At 37.7% G+C, this 20,175-nt stretch overlaps 2 protein-coding genes across 3 annotated transcripts; one reads left to right on the top strand and one right to left on the bottom strand.

Moving 5' to 3' along the window:
* Window positions 1-1,808: 1,808 nt before the first annotated feature.
* LOC110050996 (V-type proton ATPase subunit C 1-B-like) lies at window positions 1,809-13,721 on the bottom strand. The gene is made up of 15 exons (XM_020756971.2): window positions 13,439-13,721; window positions 11,797-11,864; window positions 11,160-11,211; window positions 10,960-10,993; window positions 10,234-10,328; window positions 9,737-9,828; window positions 9,267-9,365; window positions 8,943-9,011; window positions 7,623-7,715; window positions 6,241-6,334; window positions 5,813-5,878; window positions 5,637-5,668; window positions 4,572-4,611; window positions 4,051-4,149; window positions 1,809-2,590 (listed from the first exon to the last, which is right to left on the bottom strand). Exons 1-15 carry the CDS (start codon window positions 13,559-13,561, stop codon window positions 2,501-2,503), a joined length of 1,146 nt encoding a protein of 381 aa, XP_020612630.1. The 5' UTR covers window positions 13,562-13,721; the 3' UTR covers window positions 1,809-2,500.
* On the top strand, window positions 13,715-20,015 carry LOC110051040 (MOB kinase activator-like 3). 2 transcript variants are annotated; one of them, XM_089277299.1, is made up of 9 exons: window positions 13,719-13,882; window positions 14,081-14,146; window positions 14,290-14,374; window positions 15,239-15,332; window positions 15,676-15,739; window positions 16,286-16,355; window positions 18,067-18,182; window positions 18,529-18,615; window positions 19,471-20,015. In XM_089277299.1, the coding sequence occupies exons 1-9, from the start codon at window positions 13,811-13,813 to the stop codon at window positions 19,498-19,500; spliced, it is 684 nt and encodes a 227-aa protein (XP_089133425.1). In that variant the 5' UTR covers window positions 13,719-13,810; the 3' UTR covers window positions 19,501-20,015. The 2 variants fall into 2 exon arrangements, with proteins under 2 accessions (XP_089133424.1, XP_089133425.1); XM_089277298.1 differs by lacking the exon at window positions 19,471-20,015 and having other exon boundaries at window positions 13,715-13,882; window positions 18,529-18,749.
* The last annotated feature ends 160 nt before the right edge of the window (window positions 20,016-20,175 follow it).

The raw sequence follows: 20,175 nt of genomic DNA, 5'->3' as shown, positions 1-20,175 counted from the left end.
GTTCAGGGTCTATTTTGTTTAACTTCTCTAATAAATTAATCCAATAAGTGCTTTTCTTAGAATTTTTAGTGCCCCTTTTTGTTAATTAATAATTATGGTTAAGTAATGACAACCTCGTCGGTTGCAAAGGTGCTTTAAAGGCCATCCATGTTGTGCAAAAGCGAGCACGGTGAACCCTATTTTTTATTGCATTTTTCTAATATATATATAACATGATTACTAACTGGATGAAGTTGAAGAATTTTTTAATACTCCTTCTTTTCACGTGGAATCACCTTAAGCAAAGCCAGTCAGCAATACCAAATATCAAACAAACTTTCATTTAACCGAAAATGGCACATTCTCTGCGAAGTGTCATTACTTGTTTCACTTGTTGTTAAAAAACTTACAACATTTGCATTGGCGACGAAGAATCGTAGTTAATCCTTTCCACCACAACAGTAGTGGCCGCGTGCGCGACGGCTAGAGAGCGCTTTTCGCCAAAGCTTGCGGCCATTTTTTTCCTATGTGTTATGTGCGTCGGTTTAAGAAATGAAGCAGCTTCTCACTGAGCTTGACTGATCGAGGTACGGTCGCAACATATCTTACACGTTGAGAGTCCCCATTGCTCTATCTTGGATAATGGCGTTATTTTCCAAAATCTTGATTTTCTCTATCGTTGCAAAAAAATTGTCTGTTGCTGAACGCGCGGAGGCTACAATCCTGGTCACAAGTGTTGGAACAGTTCACGGCAGATGACTTCACAGGTAGCCTCTCAAGACCAAGACCGCGTAAGCCCCCCTGCCACCCTTCCCCCCGTCAATGTTGATAAAAATCTTGGAAAAAAAAAACCTTGACAATAGCTTCAGAATAGCCGTTTCAAGAATTGTTCGCCTCCTAGAGCAGTATTCTCCAACTAAAGTGACGATAAGATAGATATTCACGTCTTATTCCAATAATAACAATTTTTCAGCAATCACGTTCGGTTCCAACACAACTGTCTAACCACTTTTTCCTTTTCAACCACATCCGATATAGTCTTCAAGCAGAATAGCTTCATTTTCTTTCAACATTGGTAGGGGGAGGGGGTCAATTATACTTGCCTCTATTCTTTTTTTCCTAAAGCTTCTAGGACGTAGTTGAAATCGTGGGTTTTAGCGCGCAAAAGGGGAGGTGCCCCAGCAACTTGTGGCCAGGATAGTAGGTACATTCAGGCCGTGACTGAGTATGTCACTGAACTATAGAGCGCACATCAACGCCAGCTGACCAACCCTACCGATAGCGCAGGACGTTTTACTTTACATTATGCATACCGTTCACTACTCCCTCATGCTGATCAGCATGCGTCGTCCTCTCTGACGATGGTATTCTTTTGCCTCTGCCGTACAGCCCAGTAGTGAATAGACCAATTTCGATGTATCAAAATTCAGCCTAAAACAATAGACGAATGCGAGGTTCTAGGAAACAAATACAGAGTTTGTGGGGTTTATTCTCCAGAGCCTCATGCTGAGGTCTATTGTGTTAAGCTGATTTTTTTTAAATATATCGAAATTGGTCTATTGTCACCAAAAATGTCTGTCTGTCGGTCGGTCGGTCGTGTATTTCATGTAGTGTACCTGGTAAACAATGAGAAAAAGCAAACCAAGAAGAAAGAGACTGCAGGCGTGTTTTGCTTCGGTTAACAGTCAAGCATAATTTTTCGTCTGTTGTTTCGCGAGGCATCATCTTTCTCATCCGAACAACAGCAAAACTAACAACTTCAGTAACAACAACAATAACGCACTTTGTGTAAGCAGTACAAACAAACAAATAAACAAACGAACAAAATGTTCTTACTCGTCCACTTATCAATTTTATTTCATACTCACGTCGTTAAAATATGCATGACCTTACATGCTGATAAATTACTAAATTATCAAGAAGAGGATGGACATAAGTCCCGGCCAGTGCTACCTATTGAGATATCTGGAGAACGATCAAGCAAAACGACTTTCTAAATGTTGTATGAATGTTTAGGCGGCGATGGAAAAAAAAAATACTGAAATTCTAATTTCCCTCATTCACTGTTATACATTTGCTTGACCGTCAGTTGTGAGAATCCAGGTAATCCACAAACTTCATTTTCATCAACTGTCTTTTACAACAATGCATCATCACCATTTTTGTATGAACAAAAACAGAAAAGGAAGTAGAAGCATTTTTTATGTAGAATACTGATCGATAAAATGTACACAGACTAGATCAATCCAACCGCAGTTAGCGGCAACCGAAAAGACAATCTCGCTCACTTATCTTGTTATTGTATTTACAGTTCAATATCATCTTTGTATAATTCTGCAGGTAGATTAGTATTGTCAACGTCACTTAACCGAACTGACAAATTATCTGAGAACCATTTCCCACGAGCCAAACAGTCAGTCTCTCGCTGTATAATAAAAATTACAATTGACATCCCGTGTGAAATTTGCCTGAAATTAATTAATTCATATTAAAACGTTCATTATCTATTCTCTGTCTTTCTCTACCGTTCAATTAGGTCTAACTTTATTTGATAGAAAACGTACGGATAATATTCTTGCTGAGACAAACTGAGCCCTGGGATGTCGAGATTCTGTAAGAAGAAGAAAAAAACAAGCATCGGGTTAGAAGCCAATAATGTTAAAAAAATATGTGCTCAAATGCTGTTGTTTACAGTGGGGTCAATGCTCTTAACTACACCTGGCTACATGTAGTTCACAGGCATGCCACTTAAAGGGGCTCAGTCACGGTTTACGCATATTGAAAAGTTACGCCTCAATTTTTCAAATTCGTCATTTGAAATCCGTGTCAATCTTCTCCATCCTTGGCCATCCTTGTTCCTTATGGTTTACCATTACCTCTTTGGTGTTTTTCTATCTTATTAAACTGCTATTTTCAGGTTTCCTACCATTTAAAGGTAATTTTGTACGTGGCCCAAATAACTCAAAATACCGTGACTGAGCTCCTTTAAACTGAAAGAAACAGTTACATTCCAAAAATCCCAACTGGCGTGAGGTAGACCGCTTGGCTATTTAAAAGCATGACCGGGGAGTTGAAACTACAGTCTACCGAGAAACAACTCCAGCTTAGTGATCCGAGCGGGACATAAACCCACGACTGACTTCGGATTTCAAGTCCGCTGCCATAATCACTCGGCCATTCTGCCTCCTCTTATGACAAACTGCTTGACATTCGAGTCTGGTAAGTCACTAAAACCACTTCTTTTTGCTGCTGATATAACAGTGCACCCTTGAGAGCAGTCTTCAAGTCTAACTTGCTCCGTTTTTCATCCGTGGACGATGAAAAATAAAACCCAGTTCCGGTTTTATTGTGCGCATGCGTTCGAGTTAAATAACGATTTCGAAAAATACGTAAAGAGAGTAACCGCTGAGTCTAAGACTAGCGCGCCTTCCAATTTCTTGACAGGCAAATAATTGACAATTACTGGACACGAAGTTGAGCAAAACATCGTGATTTGTCAGTGGCGAGCAGATCAATTATTTGCCGAAGTCGACGGCTGAGGAAAATAATTGAACTGCGAGACACTGACAAATCACGATATTTTACGACAACCGAGTTCAATAATTGTTTTATCATTTGATCACCAAGTTTGTTTTCATATATTAAATCTCTCTGACAGCTCAGGGAAGCGATTTGCTATTGCTAAATTAAGAGCGTGGTTACAATTACGCATAAGTAGGATATGGTATTTTCAGCAAAACACAATTAGACGGTTTGCGCATGAACAGACCATTATTTGTAGACAATTATTTGCATGTCATGTGGTGGGCTCTGGGCCAATGAAAAGAAAGAAAAAATGCATCGAATGATAATGGCATATCTTGTGTACTCTCAGCTCGTTTCACCGCACTGAGAGTAACTGAGATTCCGGAAGAAAGCTCCTGACCAAATTTTATGATCTACCCTCACTGACTCCTGTTGCCAGTTCGTTTGATGCAGCCTCTACTTTATGTCTCATTTGCTGTACTTTACAAGCACAGGGGTACTTCGTTGTTCGTTAAGAAAGTACAAACAATTAAAAGTAATACATACGTGAGCGTCATACATGGTGGAACTAAAGCCTTGGTTATCAAGATGCTGATAACACGAGTCGAGCATGTCTTTTATCTTCTTATGTGACTTCTTGGAAGGCTGCGAGGGTAGAGAAAACATCAATAAATCCTAGTGATGTAATGTGATGTTGCTGGCGAGAATCTTGAAGCAGGCTTCAAGAATAACAAATTTTATTTGACTGGGAGGGTCCATTGTTGCCATTTTGGCTCAACTGTGTTTGCGTTGACTCAAATAATATCTTTAAAATGACCAGCAAGTGCCGGAAGACCGGCACGACCCAGCTTCGGAAAGCTTTAATGATGTGCTCTGTGCCTTAAGGGCGTAAAAGTACTCCGTGCATGTCAAATAATCAAATAGTCACGCGCAAAGTGTGCAAGCAACGTCTACTAGGTCACGCAACACTCACACGATCGTGAATCGTAATAAAGGTAACATAAAATGTGCTATTTTGCTGGATTTTTCATCTGCATTAATATGAAGTAAAATTGTACATTTTATACCTGTAGAAGCATAGCTTGGAAGTTTACCGGGAGGCCATATCTGTAAAAAAAAAAAGAAAAATTTAGAGCTTATTGCATAGTTTGCATCACCACAATAATGGAAGTCCAACACGCGTAAAACTGGACCCAAAAAATTCCATACTGATTACGTATCTGCCAAGCATCTCTGATTGGCTGTTTTTTGCGAGCGCGAAAATAACTAAACAAGAGCAATCAGAGTGGCAACCAGAGTGTGCGTAGCACGTCATTCTATTTAGCGCGCAGTAATAGTGCAAACATTAGACCACTTTCGAGTCAACATTGCAGCGAGGCTTAGAGGACACAAACAAAGGAAATTGAATGAACAAGTTTATTCATTTCTTTTGTTTGTGTCGTCTAGGCCTGACTATCAAACTGAATTTTAATATATCGAATGTGGCCTATTGCCGCTTTTCATGTGACGTCATCATTTTCCAAAATAAGAAATTACCAATCCTTCTGAAGTTTTAGTTTCATCAGATGTAAGACCCTCTAATAACTTGATGTTTTGCAGCGTTTCAGCTCGACAGGGTTCTCATTATGTAATAGAGCACGTTTGAATTTCCAAGTTTATGCGTTGTGTGACATTAAAATGGCGGCCCGATAAGGCTCTCGAGTAGTCAAAAAAGTTGAGTTATTGCTCAAGTTTTTGCTAACTAAACAGTTGTTGCTCTAGCAGAAGTATTAATTTCAATGTGTCAGAGCTACAGAGTAATAACTTTTCGTTTCAATAGCGAAACTCGATGATAGATGTTTCTGTTACTTTACGGCCGCCATGTTCGTGTCCCTCCGAGGGGCACAAACATGGCGACTTCATACAAAGCTCTATAAATTTGAGTGAAACACTTCTCCGAAAAACGAGAGAATGAAAAATTGCACAGACCTAAATCTTGGCGAGGTTGTTTATATATCAATCATATTTCATATCCCAGCCTCTTAACTTAGTTTATTGAATGATTATGATTTTTATTTTTGATGGCGTGACACTGCAAACCAGCCATATACTAAAATTGATTTAGAAGATTCAACATTTGAATTCGAGCTTACCTTAACACTGACTCCACAAACACACGAAGGGCCTGAACAAATAAAATGAGGAAATTAATTTCTTACAATGTAACAGCAGCACGAGAAAATGACACTTTTTTCAAATTGTATGAACTTGTTCACAAACTCCAGCCGAACGATTAACTGGCAAGTGTAATTTGGTAAAAACTCTGTACCTTGACATGAATCCACGCAATGAATGAATCACTAAAGTTCACTCTTAGCCACCTCACGAGAGGACCCTAAAATGGAATTCAAATAAAAAAAATTTATGAGTTAAATGATATACAAAATGTAACACACTTTATTGCATTTCAGGTCACTTCCAAATGATAGATAAAGTGAACCAGTTTGTTTGGTAAATCACGTGGAATGCGGTCGAACCAATTAGAGAGAAGCTGTCATCTACACGACCAATCGGGTTAAAGAACAAAACAATCAATCATTAGTTACTTTTCTTTTACCGCGCTCTGTGTTGCCAGACGCGGGGAGTTTACGGTGTTGTGATTTGGCGAAATGTTTACTGTTACTAAGATCAACCAATTCACAATCCAAAATATCTGACAAATATTATTATCAACAGAGGAAACTTATTTTAACTTACAAATTGTTTTTTCCTGTCGGATTCCAGTTTTGTGATTTCGTTTTTTCCTGCTTCCAGAGCCTGTTCATCATATACAAACTCACGAACTAAAAACCTAAAAAAAATAACAAGATAAACTTCAAAACAGAGAACACACAAAAATCATAAAGTAAACATAAAATGCACAGAGAGATTCTGCTTTGACATGGTAACTCTGAAAGAGGCTATTTGAAAGTTTTACCTTCGGAAGAAAGCAAGAAAAACTTTTTAACTCAAAACCTTTGTGATACCAGTGGACTGTTTTCCCTATTATTATTATCATTATTATTATTAATCCCTATTATAGGAGGAAAGGGTTAAATTTGATATTTTAGACATGTGGAATTCACCAGTGTACATGTACTTAGCACTGCTTTGTATCTAATGTTTGCGAATTTTTAACACATGGCTTAGGCTTTGGTGATCTAACAAGCTGTAGTATGAACAAGTGACCAGGGTCGAGTCGTTAAAAGGTTGGATAACAAGTTTTTTCACTGGAAATACCACACCACCATCCAGTTGTAAACATACTACACTGTAGATTGAATTTCTTCAACGAGATTTGAAGTTTTTATCTTTTCACAGTAAATGGTTTGAACCCAGGAGTATCAGTAGTTCTATACACTATACAAACTGTTTTTATCTTTTATTAACAAAATACAAAACTGCAGTTGTGCGCACGCTAGCCGCCAGATACAAGTAGTGTATAGCATTATCCAACCTTTAATCAAACAAGTCTAACAGTAGAGCCTGTGTCACAGTTGCCCTCGCCATACAAGAAAATCGGAGAGATCATCTGTGTGTTGCTGTTGATAATTTCCAATCTTTTTCTTTCACTGAAGGCGGCTGTGATACAGGCTACTAAGAGTATTTCTAGTCCTCACTACATGTACATTGTGGATGGGATGCTAGTCCAACAGAGCCCCCTCCCAGACAAGTATATCTTGTCCGGTGACCCTAAGCAGTTCACCAATTGCACAACACAATGAAGAAACCAGGGGCCCATTTCTCGAAAGCCGCAGAAACTTTTCAGGTCGGTAAAGCCATTTTTATAAATTTTTAGTTCATCTGTATCTAAAAACGGAGAAGTGTATATGCCTGAAACTTCTTGTATGAAGGGAACCTCTGTTCATTTTAAGAATAAGTGAATAAAACAGCTCTGTAATCATAAGATTTGAGATTTTGCTTTTGCTTTCCGGGTGTGAAAACGTTTCGGAACCTTCAAGAACAGGCCCCATGATTGAACCTCAAGTCCAATGTATTAACTGTTAGACCACTTGTAACCGAGTTGTACTGTAGTGTTAAAAGTACATAAATAAAGTGATTCATTAACTCTGACTTCTTGGACCATCAATGCAACTTACTTCTTGTCTCTTGCATGAAGTTTGAACTCATCCACCACTTTCTTGAACAAGGTGACAGTAAACAAACCGTGTTCATTATCTTCAAAAACTAATCTACAAAACAACAACATAAAACATGTCATTTGTGATAATCGGTGTTGACATGAATTAGTATTGTGACGAAATCAAGCAGAGAAGGCTCATGGTTAGTACATTTGCAAAGAGACAGTTGAGAAACTTGTGACATTCTACGGTCAGCTTTGCCACTAGCACTTTTTTATTTTATTTAAAAATGTCTTTCGTTCTAGCTTCATTACAGAAACTAATTAAGGACACCTATCTAAAAATATTATTACATACAATATCAAATCTAAAGATAATCTATTTAAAAGATACATTATTAAATACAAAATCTAAAATAAATAAAAGTCCCTCCCAGTATTTTTGCAGGATCTACCACAAGTATGATAACAACTAATTAGATCAAATAAATGACAATCCTTGCAATTATTACTTAAAACATTTCTAAGGTCTAACTTTCTCACTTTACTTTTAGAGGCATACAAGGTTTCAATCATGTTAATAGATTTTGGGAGCTTAGACCAAATAAACGGACCCATATATCTTAACTGTGTCTCCCAGAGGTAGTGGTATTCTATCTATTGTAGGCATGGAAAAATGGTCTTTATTCCTAAGGCTATAATTACTCATGTTACAACTAAATAGTTCTGAAATATATGTTGGAACCAAATTGTTCTTAGTCTTAAACATTAACTAAGGATAGCAATATCTTGGAGTCTGCGGTTACGTAAAGATAGAAGATAAGCTTTCTTTAAAATTCTTAAAAATTCTTCACTTTAGGATAAGGTTTATTTTGTTTGTTTCAGCGTTGTGTGAATAGCGTTATCTGATTTATCTTGCATTCTGTTGTTTATATATCAACCTTAAAACCCCAAAGGTGGTGCCACTGCGTTTGGCTGGGGGTACACAGTCCCTATTTTTCCTCATAAGAGGTTTTTGGGTTTATGTGTCCAGCTTTGGCACAATCATGTAAGATATTTTTTGATGTATCTTTTATCCACTTTGCTGGAACCTTATTGTGTCAAAAAAACATCTTGGTCCTGGCAGACCAATGTGCCCATGCCTCATAACCTTTGAGAGTGTTTGCTTGGGCAGTGAAGGCAAAATAATGAAAATCAATTGATGCAACAACAGTATAACTACAAGGATAGTGAAGGCATAACTTGATCATGATTTAAATTTCATTTTATGTTCAAGTTTGATTTATAATTGATTTCTTTCAAATAAATGATTTACATGGTAAGAGTAACCTATACCAACCGTGATGATTCCGGAACAACCATATCTGTTAGTTTCCAATATGCCTTCTGCCATTCACTGTACAGGGCCCTATATCATGTGGCAACATTAAACCAGTGTTACTGACAGTAAGTACGTGTAGTGTGACATCAAAATTAAACGATAAAAGCCTAGTACAGTTATACTTAACACAGTTAATACTGTCTTACATTTTTATCAGACAAGAAACTATGGACAACATGTAGATCAGTCTCACACTGGATTAAAATGGTCCACATATAAATGATTAACAAAGAAATGAAAAGAGAAACTTGTTTTTTCTAAGAGCAAGTGACATGCATGTACCTTGGGACAACCACTAACTGAGTGGTGAGGTATTCAGAGTCCAAAACAAAATCTTCCTTTTTCACCAGGTCACCAAGATTTCTTGTGAGAAGGCTTCCCCTATGGCAAAAAAAATTGTTTCCATTAGTAAATAACTGAGGACTAAGTACACCGAGAATACCACAGATTCAATGAGCAAACAAACAAAAAGTAGCCCAATTTTTCCTTAGTGTCCTTGCCTTCATCTCTATACTTTATTTCTTTTCAACAGAAAAGGTAGCATTCATGAGCACTCCCATACAGATGCACAATCTATCAAATGAATGCAACCACACAAAAACAGATATTCTTACAGGTACTTAAAATAATAATTATTTTAAGTACCTGTAAGAATATCTGTTTTTGTGTGGTTGCGTTCATTTGATAGATTGTGTATCTGTAGGGGTCGAGTGCTCATGAAAGCTAAATTCTGCATTACATGATAGACTTACGTAGCTTTTCTCTCCAAGGAAGCCAGAGTGCCTCTGATTGTGTTGTACGCAGATGCCTTGGTCTTCAGGTCATGCTCAATCTGTGTCACTTGCTACATTGTAAAATGATAAAATCAGTCACAAAAATGCATTAACCAAATTAGAATTTAAGCATATGAAATCAAGATTTTTACAGACTGCATTGTTAGGCATGTACAGAAAACATTGACATAAAGACATGTAGACATGTAACTATTTTATTTCAGTCCATAATTACAGTGGCATTGACGGAAACATGTAGAGAGCAAAGGAACAGTTTAAATTGCTACCACTTAGAATTTCACCACGTTTTACAGTAAAGTTCCCAGTCTACTTGGTGACTAATGAAGGAAGAAGCCAGTACAATTAAGAAAATTAACTCAGTTTGATGAGGCACAGGCCTTCACAGTCTACTGTGAATGTTTCCACTGAAGAGTATTGACATACAGCTGTAAGAATGTTCAATAATTTCTGCATACCTTGCTGATGATTTCTGTCAAGTTCCTCAGTGACTGTTTGATGGGATATTTAGCGGAATCCCACTGAAACTTGGTTACAAAGTTTGACAGGTCCTCTGTGAAATTGTAACAGTCTTTCAGTCTTGGACTGTGCACTCCATTAAATCTTAATAATACAACACTCACTATCTTTAAGGTAAAGACTGCATACAAGCCAAGTGGCCAATCAGGCCAGCGCTTATCTCCGGTTTCTATAACATGAAGCGACTAGGAGTATTTCCACTCTCCCCTGAATGGGATGCTAGTCTATTGCAGGGTTACCCCCAGAATTAAATTCGCCGGTACCCATTTATAATACACCTGGGTGGAAAGAGGCACTGTGAGAGTAAAGCGTCTTGCCCAAGAACACAATACAATATCCCAGTCCAGGGCTCAAACCCAGACCGCTCGATCCAGAGACAAGCGCAGCAACCATGAGGCCACCGCGCCTCCCTTCTTTAAGTCAGACATTAATCAAAGACAATATTGGTTGAAATGTTTCACTAGGTTTTAATTTTTAAACTAGGTTTCTTGATTAGTAGTGCCACAGTGCCATTCAAAGTGATCTCAAATTTGGAGAAAACCCATTTTACATTACAAAGTGAAATACTGTACATGTACAAATGTACGTGCATGCTGGCATCTACAAATTAGCTTTTCAAACAAGCATCAGTAGCATTCATGTACATGCATGTCTATCATACTTACGGCCATTTGCAAGCAGATTTTCTCTCACTCTGTCCTGAAAGAAGCAAAGAGTATATTCAACACAAATTCATGTGTATGAACATTAAACATAACAGTAACAATGATTATTATTTTAGGTCACATAAATTTACACATGAGGACATTAAGAGAGTGTATTAGCCTACTGACAGTGATTAATCTGAAGAGATCTTAGTACACACCTGATGCTCCTCTAACACATCAACCATGTAGTGAGCTAACTTTCGAGTGACACTGCAAATAAGGAAATAACAACGAAACAATGTTAAGTCCCTGTCATGCCAGATGTGCAAATATCCCAGAGTACATCCTAATTCAAGTAACATGAAGTTAACTGTAATATACACGTAGACAGTAGAAGGAGTATATTTAAGTAATCTCCTTGATGGAATTCTAGTCCATTGTAAGGGTTACAAAAAATTCACCAGACAAGGGTCCTTATTATTTCCATCTTTGCAGTGAGAGGCATTGTGAGAGTATTAAGTTCATTAATTTTATTTATAAGTGTCTTGCCCAAGAACACCACATAGTGGACATAGCCAGCCGTGAGGGCTCTAACCCAGATCCTCTATCCCAAGTCCCTTCAATCTACCACCAGGCTTGGGAACTTCCCTATTTGTCTAGTAAAATATAAACATCATATCAAATTTATAGTCCTGTAAACAGGTTTCACCATATGTTGTTACAGAAAATATCCATACCCCTCTCACGGAAGGTTTTTATAATTTCAATCTCACAACTCTCTAAAGAAAATTCCAGTTTAGCGTCATAATATCCTTTAAAACCTTCTGATGTATCTTTGTGTACATGTATGTGTACCTTTCAACAAATCCATCCAATTTCCCCAGATCATCTGACAGCCCAACAAGCGTATCCAAGGTTCCCACCTGCCAATAAATAATAACAGTACTGCTGAAGAAGTACATGGAAGTTAAGGTCTGCACACACTGGGGGATATGACACAAGGACATGAAGCAGGGATGTGTCACAGCCACAGTTTTTGCAACAGTGACTGACCATGTTTAGACATAGCCATATAGACATAGACATGGTTTATTTTACTTGGTCGCATACTTACATAATGGGAACGGTACGTCCCATAGACTTTACGCAGAGTCTACAGGATGCACCAGCTAGTTTACAGGTGTACCAAGAAAACAAACTAACAATGTGAAAATGTGCAAATGGGAATAAATATTAAACTTAACTAACAAATAGGATTATATAACTACTATAAAATATCTAAAAATGATTTTTGGGGAAAAAAATATGTTGCAGGGACAAAATCACATCCCTTCAACATTTGCCTGAAATTCAGCTGGTTTGAATTCTTCCATCAGGAAGAAGGGGCAAACTGAATTCAATTTTCAATGTCGCATTCTTTGCACTACCTTTGCAAAATGTCCTGTTTACAACATAGAAATGAACCAATATCTGCTTCACAGAGATGTTCTCTCCAATTTTTTCTTTCGGGGAGGGCGGTAGTGACACAGGCTACCAAACTGTGGGAACTATTTATTTTGTAATTACAGAGGGAATGTCATAAAGGCCACTAACTGGAAACACACCATGAGTGATAATTTGCATATATAGCAGTTATAAGTGCAAGTTAGGCAATTATCAAAATAAAGCTAAGTAACATAAATTCAGGCTTGGACAGAATGCAAGTGCAGCAATTCCTGGGTTCAAATACAGTTCAAGGTTGAATGTTTTTGGTTGTTTGCTGTTTTTTTCAGGCTTTATTTACATAACTGTTTAAGTTGTGTTCATAACTGCAATGACCTCTCATGTTGCCTACTGTACTTACACATCTTTTCTCCTGCAGTTCAAATACAAAATGTACATGATATTTCACATATTCACTAGCTTTAGTTCACCATCCATGGATATGATAGCTCTGTGGGTAGAGCACTGAACCAGGATCACAGTGTAAAAGTAATGGGTTTGAAGCCTGTTGGAGCCTTATTTCGTTTTTCAGACTTTATTTTTGCAACTGCCTACGTTGTTCTCATACACTGAACATGTACAATGTACAAGTCATGTCATCATCATTTATCCGTTCTCCAAGTGGAGAATTGGGCCGTAAGCTCTCTGCCTCCAGGCAAGTCATGTAACTATATTTTAACTCCACGAGATCAGCAAGGTTAAAACTTGTTCAATTTCATGAAACGTTTTGTACAAACGTCATTTTAAAACAGAAGCAAACGGAGAAGCTAAGTGAGAACAAATTCGTGAATAATACCATCACAGAGAGTAAGCTACAACTTGTTAGCTTACATCATATAAGCCAACTATGGAATTGCGAGTTCTAGAACAAGAACATTTGATCATAAATCTCGCGTAAAATTAAGGGTTTTTGAGTTGCCTATGGCTTACCAAGAAACAAACGTACTTAATGTTATCGTAGCTAGGTTTTTTATTGAAATAATACTATGATTTATATGATCAGATCATCACCAACCTTAAGCTCGGGAAGTTGAAGTTGGAAGACCGGGGTGAGACCGGTCATCTTGCCTTTGAGGTTTGTATACGTTTGTTGTGGTGTTTTATCACCGGGAGCTGAAATAAGCCAATACTCTGCCATCCTGTCAGCTAGTCTTATCAAAAATCTAAGCAGTTAATGCTAACATGAACGTGTTTTTCGTACGAATCTCCGAAGACTTAACTACCACCGATCTATCACTATTTTCCCAACTTGAGCGCATGACTGTCACGTGCACGAACGCTGGCTCATCCTATCGCCGGCGACTTATCGATTTCACTGGAATGGCTTCTTCTAAAATCGATTGATGATTCGAACTTGCCTTTATATGGTCAAGGGGACTTCCGTTTCATGCGAAAAGTCAAAGTATATTATTCCTCAATGGCTGCGAAGGGTCTTTCTCACTTCTTTCAAAAGGACAAGGTAGATAAAATTGCCACTAGATTTGTTTGTTCCGTTGTTACAGTTGGAAGTACGTCGAATTGACTTCGTTTCCGCATGATAATTGTTTGTTTTGTTGTGATTGTATGGTTGTACAACATTTATAAGTTGGTATCTGTAGGAATCCTTACACATTTTGCCTATCAAAGTCGCTATCATTGACTTTGTGTTATCTTCCAGACCTTTCGTCCGAAAAGGAAGTTGGAAGAAGGAACATTACGTTACGAACTACACAAGCAGTCCAAGGTACCGTTTATAAAACATAGAAATTAAATACACTCAGCCATTCATAGTTTGATTCGATCTTCATGATTATTTTATCAGTCGTTTTGACGCGCTGAAGCCGTGTAAAACTAACTTACATTCTTGATGTCGTTTGCCTTTTCAAGGCCTCGCTTCATTCCGGCATCAATCTGAAAGCATGCGTGAAACTCCCAGCTGACGAGGATCTCAATGACTGGGTGGCCGTGCACAGTAAGATTAAAATCACAGCTCTCTAATCAGACTGAACATCTTAAAACGTAATCCACCCAGTCTTAAATTACAACTGTGGGAAGTTTACCGACTCCTGTTAACAAAATGGCGCCTGATTACTTTCTTAGCTTCTTGAGATACATGTACAGAGTACGCATTCGTAATGATCTGATTTCATGTAGTTGTACCACTGTTGTAAGATAAGCTGATTTAAATCACTGACGAGCTCCTTTAGATAACAGATGGCGAGGAAGATAAGTTTCAGTTTATCGATTAAAGTGCTTTCTGGATAAATGTATTTAAGATTTTTTGAATTTGATTTTGCCTTGGGGCTGACATATAGCTGTACTGTTGCTGCTGATCAATGTTAGCCCATGGTTAGATTTCTGGTTTTCATTTTTTATTTTATTTTATTTCATTTTATTTTATTTTATGTTTTTGGTTTTCAATATGAAGTTTGATCAATACCTCCTAAAAATAGATGCCCTCTTTCCAGACATGTCCACCCCTGTCAGACTTCAAACATTGTCTTTTTTACTCACATACACTGCCTAAGGGCAACTAAGAGTTTTAATTGATTTTTCCTAGTTAGGGAGCTTAATGTTACTGTAATTTTATGGTGTATCCCTGCAGCTCCCCACCCTGCTCTCTCCCCACTAGGGTAAATCAGTTGGAGATGTAGAGATTTTGGCATTGACATATACATGTACATCATATAACAAACTAGACTTGTTTTCCCTTCCTTATAGAGTAAAACCACTCTTGAAAACAAGTCATTCCACTTCAGACAGGGTGCTTAATTTGCAATATAATGTAATTGAATCATGCACAATTTACACTCGTCTGTATCTGTATTTAATGCAGTTGTGGATTTCTTTAACCGCATTAACTTGATATATGGTGCAATTGCTGAAGTCTGCACAGAGGAGAGCTGTCCCACCATGTCTGGAGGAAAGAGGTTTGTTTTAATTAACTATGTATAAGTAGCATTTAATTTTTTTCCTGAGACTAAGCATATCCATTGAAGTACATACCTGATATGCAAGATCCATGTTCTGATTAATAGACTAGCATGCAAAAACATAGCAATAGTAGTGTCTGTCTTTGATGGAGGCCAGGCCTGCAGTCCTACCTCTCCCCCACCCGCCCCCCCTCCCCCCCTCCCCCCCTCCCCTCAATTGATACTGTATACCGGTACTTTACTGAAGAGGGGTGGGAGTGATAAGTTAATTATAAAATATTTTTGTGTACAGTATCAACATGTGTTAACTAATGACATTGTGAATACGTTGTTCTTTAAGGTACGAGTATCACTGGTGTGATGGAGACAGATACAAGAAACCAACATCAGTTCCTGCACAAGAGGTATGGAATTATCAAAACTTATTATCCATGACTGTGTGAGTCGCTCAAAATTTTCGCCGAGCCTTGTTTATGCAACCAACCTCCTCTAAAACCTCTATTACATCTCCATGCTGGTTTTCTGTGGGTATTTTTTTTTTTTTTTTTTCATCTTTTGCTTTGCAAATTCTTTTCTGAGTGATTATAAAATTTTCACATAGTTTGCAGGTAGGTCTTAGGGGTGAAATATGCTGCTAGTCCAGTCCATGATATCTGTAAGGGTTATTGTCTCTGTCCTTGTTATAAACTAAGGTCACTATGATAGGACATTTCAGTCCCTGCTTAGTTATGACTCCAAGATTACGACATGAAAGGATAGACATGCACATACTCATTGTATGTACATATCCCCTATAATTGGTAATTTTAATTTTAATTTTTTGTTTGTCAGTTCATTTGTCATATTTTGAAGTCACTTAGGATTTCTTCTTTTCTCCCGAAAATTTTTAAAGTTGCTCATCGTGTTATTTTTTTAGTTTGTTTACATTTGATGTGTTTGTACTTTAACAGTATATCTCCCTGCTGATGGATTGGGTTGAAAGTCAAATTAACAATGAGGACATATTTCCCATTGATAAAGGTACAGATTGGGCATGTTATTATGATATCAAAGGGTCTCTTCAGGAAGCAGCTTGGCCTACAATGTTGGACATGTAACCTGAAGGTGCTGGAGTTAAAATCCTCCTCCCAGCTACTTATGAACTGGAATTCCTAACTGTGTGTTGTGTTTTAATGGAATGTTTGTTTTAACTGCCTAGTCTGAAATGCAATCAACTATTATAAAGACATGTATAAATCAGTAATGTGTAGTTCCAGAAAATATCCATACCTCCCCCACAGAAGGGATTTTTTCCAAGACCTCCCCCCCCCCCCCCACCCCTCTGGAAATTCCAATTAAACTTGATACATTTCTTTAAATTTTTTGGTCTTAGAGAACCCCCACCCTTCAGAAAATTCCAATCCCTTCTGTGGGGGGAGTATGGATATTTTCTGGTACTGCACAATTTTTATTAATTAGACAGTAACTTAAAATACTGGTAGTCACATTCCATTTTGGTAATGCAGTTAGCATAAAAAATAGTGAAAACCCTCGTTGCTAGGGAAAATTTAGTCTCATATAACCTCATCATTTTTAGTTAGTTCAGAGTTATTTCATGTGTTTTAACTTTTTCCTGATCAGTAATACTAGTGATGACGTCATCAGGCCATGCCCATGGTCATGTGACTAATACAGAAAAAATGCAAAGGCTCCCAGGCAAATTACTTTCCCGGGATTTTTTTCATTGATTTAGTGTTTTAATTTAAATCCTCATTACGCTATACATCGATTTTGTTTAATTTCTAAAAGGTCAGATTTTGAGAGCATTTCAAAATATTGAAAAATTCGTAATTTTCTGAAAAAAGCATGATTTCGAAAAAGGAATGCATAGCTATGTTGCCAACGTTGGCTTTAATCGAAATTCGTCGAAAAAGGCTGAATTTAATGAAAAACCGCGTTTCCTTTAGCATTTAAAGAAACCGGAAGTGCGCCCGATATCTATTGGAAGTTACCCTATCAGCGCGTGCGCAATTTACACTACCAGCGCACTTCGGTAAGATCAAACAAAGCCATACGGAGTTAGTTTTTCTCTTTCTGTTGCTCTTGTTTTTCTGTCTTTCTCTTATTTTGTCTTTGTTTGTACCTTTTTTACTTTGCATCTTGCGAAACACAAAGAAAAACGCGTAAAATGTAAGCGAATTTGCAAGTTTTTGAGTTGTTTTTATTTCCCATGCTCAGGCTGACGTAAGTGACCGGAAGTGAAATTTCACCTCCTTAGCAACGCGTGCGAGCGCGCACATGAATCGGTTAATGGGCCCTTAAGCTTAGAGAACACTTAGCTTAACTGGCTCAAACAAGCCTACCCAGCTTTTCACACCTTCAAGGCAGCTCCAGTCCAGAGTTTACATTTTAATTAGTCTTTGGTTCTGTGAGAGATTATGGCTGGATTTAAGTTTTCTTTCAGCCAGTGAAATAAGTCCACATGTGGCCCTTAACAACATCCCTGATGACCAGTACTTTGTTTCTTTACCTTTGAATTATTGTGAGCAGAAAGCTACATGTATGTTTAACTATGAGGTCTTTTCATGCATAATTTTCTGCTCTTTTCCTCGCATGACACAATGTAGGTATGCAATGCGTCCAAAAACATAAAGCTGTCTCCCTTTGTTGCATTAATTGTGCCACACATAATTACAGTTATTGTATTAAATACAAGGTAATCAGTTGACCTGTCCTTTTTAATCCTTTTCAGATGTTCCCTTTCCCAAAACATTTCTTCCCACTGCCAAGAAGATCTTAACAAGACTTTTCAGAGTGTTTGTTCATGTTTACATCCATCACTTTGACAAAATACAATCTCTAGGAGCTGTAAGTATCAACCATGAATCCAAGTACTCTTAGAAGCACACTGTAAGAACTTGAAGATAGCTTTGAACAAGATCTTAAAGATTCTTTATTTATTTAATAATTACATGTATCCGTGTGAAGTAAGAAAGTGAAAACTAAGCTTAGTCAGAATATAATTATTACACAATTGGTTTGTCTGTTGATTGGTCCATTTGTTGGTTTTTCATTTTGTTATTTACACCTCCATAACACAGACACTCAGCTCTTCTATCCCATTTTGTGTCCATATTAAAGATTGGACTGAAATTTTATGAAGGATGTTAAGATGCGTTTTGATAGAATTTTATTGTTTTGTGTTGCATTCCAGGAAGCACACGTGAACCAGTGTTACAAGCATTTCTATTACTTTGTCACTGAGCTTAACCTTGTTGAGAGGAAAGAGCTTGAGCCCCTTGTAAGTCAGTTATTACAGGTAGCACCTATATGCCTTTGCACCACCCCTTGGTGGCATAATGCAGATCACCTTTCACGGAAAGTTAACTGCATATTTCACACTTCTTGATCCTACACCTTTTATCTTCCACCTCATTAATTATCAAACAAAAAGTACAAGTCGAGACAATTGTGGATGACAAGTAGCTACATGCACATGTACAAATTACGGTTCATGGCTGTTTAGCAGCAAACTTTTCACAAGGATGAAAGCAGCGACTGTCTTTTCTCATTCCATGCATCAATTCAAATATTTACAATGATACTTTTTACCACCCTCTATTCCATGGTTGTTACTCCAGTGACACTACTTCATAGAGCATTTGTTTGGGAGGGAGAGGTGAGATGTGGTGGGGGTTGGAATCTGATCGTGATCTGTCAAAAATCTGAGATGGAGGAAATAATACAAGTAAAAGCAGCCAAGTAAACTTAGATGTTTCAATTTTCCAAGAGGGCCTTCGATTCCATCTCGTCCCCTTATGGTTCTAAAGTGTGCATAATCTGGGGCAGATAGAGCATTTTAGAGAAGGGGTTGCGAGATTTTTGAGAAGTGGGTGTGAGAATGGGATGCAAGATTTCTAAGAGATGCACCGGTCCCCCTACAGGGGTCCAGGGCATCCTCATCCTTAAAATTGAGGTCCTCGACTGAACCCCCCCCCCCCCCCCCTTCTGAACCCCTAGATCTGCCCCAGATAATCTTGGCACAACTGGCACAGCTCCCTGTTTTTGAAGAAGTTGGGTCTTCCCCTATCAAGACTGTATGCTTGCATAGCAAGATTGAGAAGTGTGTTAATGGAAGTATTTTTTTTCCATACAGAAAACAATGACCCAGAAGCTGTGTTGTTGACAGCAGGACTGATATTTGTGATTTCAATGGTAGTTTGTTTGTAAATACATGTAGAATGATCACTCTTTTCCAGTTGTAGCAGTAATTTTGTCTTGCTTGAAATATTTAATGAATTTCGCTCTTATTGTAAAGATGACTTCTTTATATGCATGCATATTTTCATATATAATCTATTATCAATTGATAAATTTATACAGTTTTGGTAGTTGTTTATAAGGAACGAAGAATTATTGAAAAAAAAAAACCTAACAAACCATAAAGAAATAGCTTTCGTTTAAAAATGTCTAAGCACAAATGGTGAGAGTTTTGTTACCATTTCAATGTTTTTATAAAAGAGAATTTTGTCATGATTTTTCAAATTGTGGCTGAACTGCCAATGGAACCTTGTCAATGGTAGTTTAAATGAATAGAACTTCTCTCCATTTCTATTTAAGGAAGCTCACGTTATTGTTGTAGATTTAATTATAGAAACACTCCATGATTGAAAAATAAATGGGAACGGTTTTCAAACTGGATACCTAACTTTATCTATTAATTAATTTTTTTTTTTTTCTTCTGCTCTGCGCATGGTGCAGATGCACTGGTCTTTTTTTTCAGTGAAATCGAACCGCTAGTATTTTCACCCGGAACACTGACGGGAAGGGAGAGGAGGGAGACTGGAAAAGAGCTCCCCCC

Source organism: Orbicella faveolata, unplaced genomic scaffold, assembly GCF_042242905.1.
Source record: "Orbicella faveolata isolate gen_17 unplaced genomic scaffold, um_ofav_v1 contig_46, whole genome shotgun sequence".
Lineage (NCBI taxonomy): Eukaryota > Metazoa > Cnidaria > Anthozoa > Scleractinia > Merulinidae > Orbicella > Orbicella faveolata.
Note: the sequence above shows the minus strand (reverse complement) of the source record. Positions and strands in the feature narration are given on the sequence as shown.

Excerpts from the sequence above, each read along its gene's own strand:
- LOC110051040 (XM_089277298.1), top strand. The coding sequence starts at position 13,811 with ATGCGAAAAGTCAAAGTATATTATTCCTCAATGGCTGCGAAGGGTCTT. Across the intron at positions 13,883-14,080 it reads ACTTCTTTCAAAAGGACAAG|ACCTTTCGTCCGAAAAGGAA; the intron begins GTAGATAAAATT and ends GTTATCTTCCAG. Across the intron at positions 14,147-14,289 it reads AACTACACAAGCAGTCCAAG|GCCTCGCTTCATTCCGGCAT; the intron begins GTACCGTTTATA and ends TGCCTTTTCAAG.
- LOC110050996 (XM_020756971.2), bottom strand. The coding sequence starts at position 13,561 with ATGGCAGAGTATTGGCTTATTTCAGCTCCCGGTGATAAAACACCACAA. Across the intron at positions 10,329-10,959 it reads AAATCTGCTTGCAAATGGCC|AGGACCTGTCAAACTTTGTA; the intron begins GTAAGTATGATA and ends ACAATTTCACAG. Across the intron at positions 4,612-5,636 it reads TTTGTGGAGTCAGTGTTAAG|ATATGGCCTCCCGGTAAACT; the intron begins GTAAGCTCGAAT and ends TTTTTTTTACAG.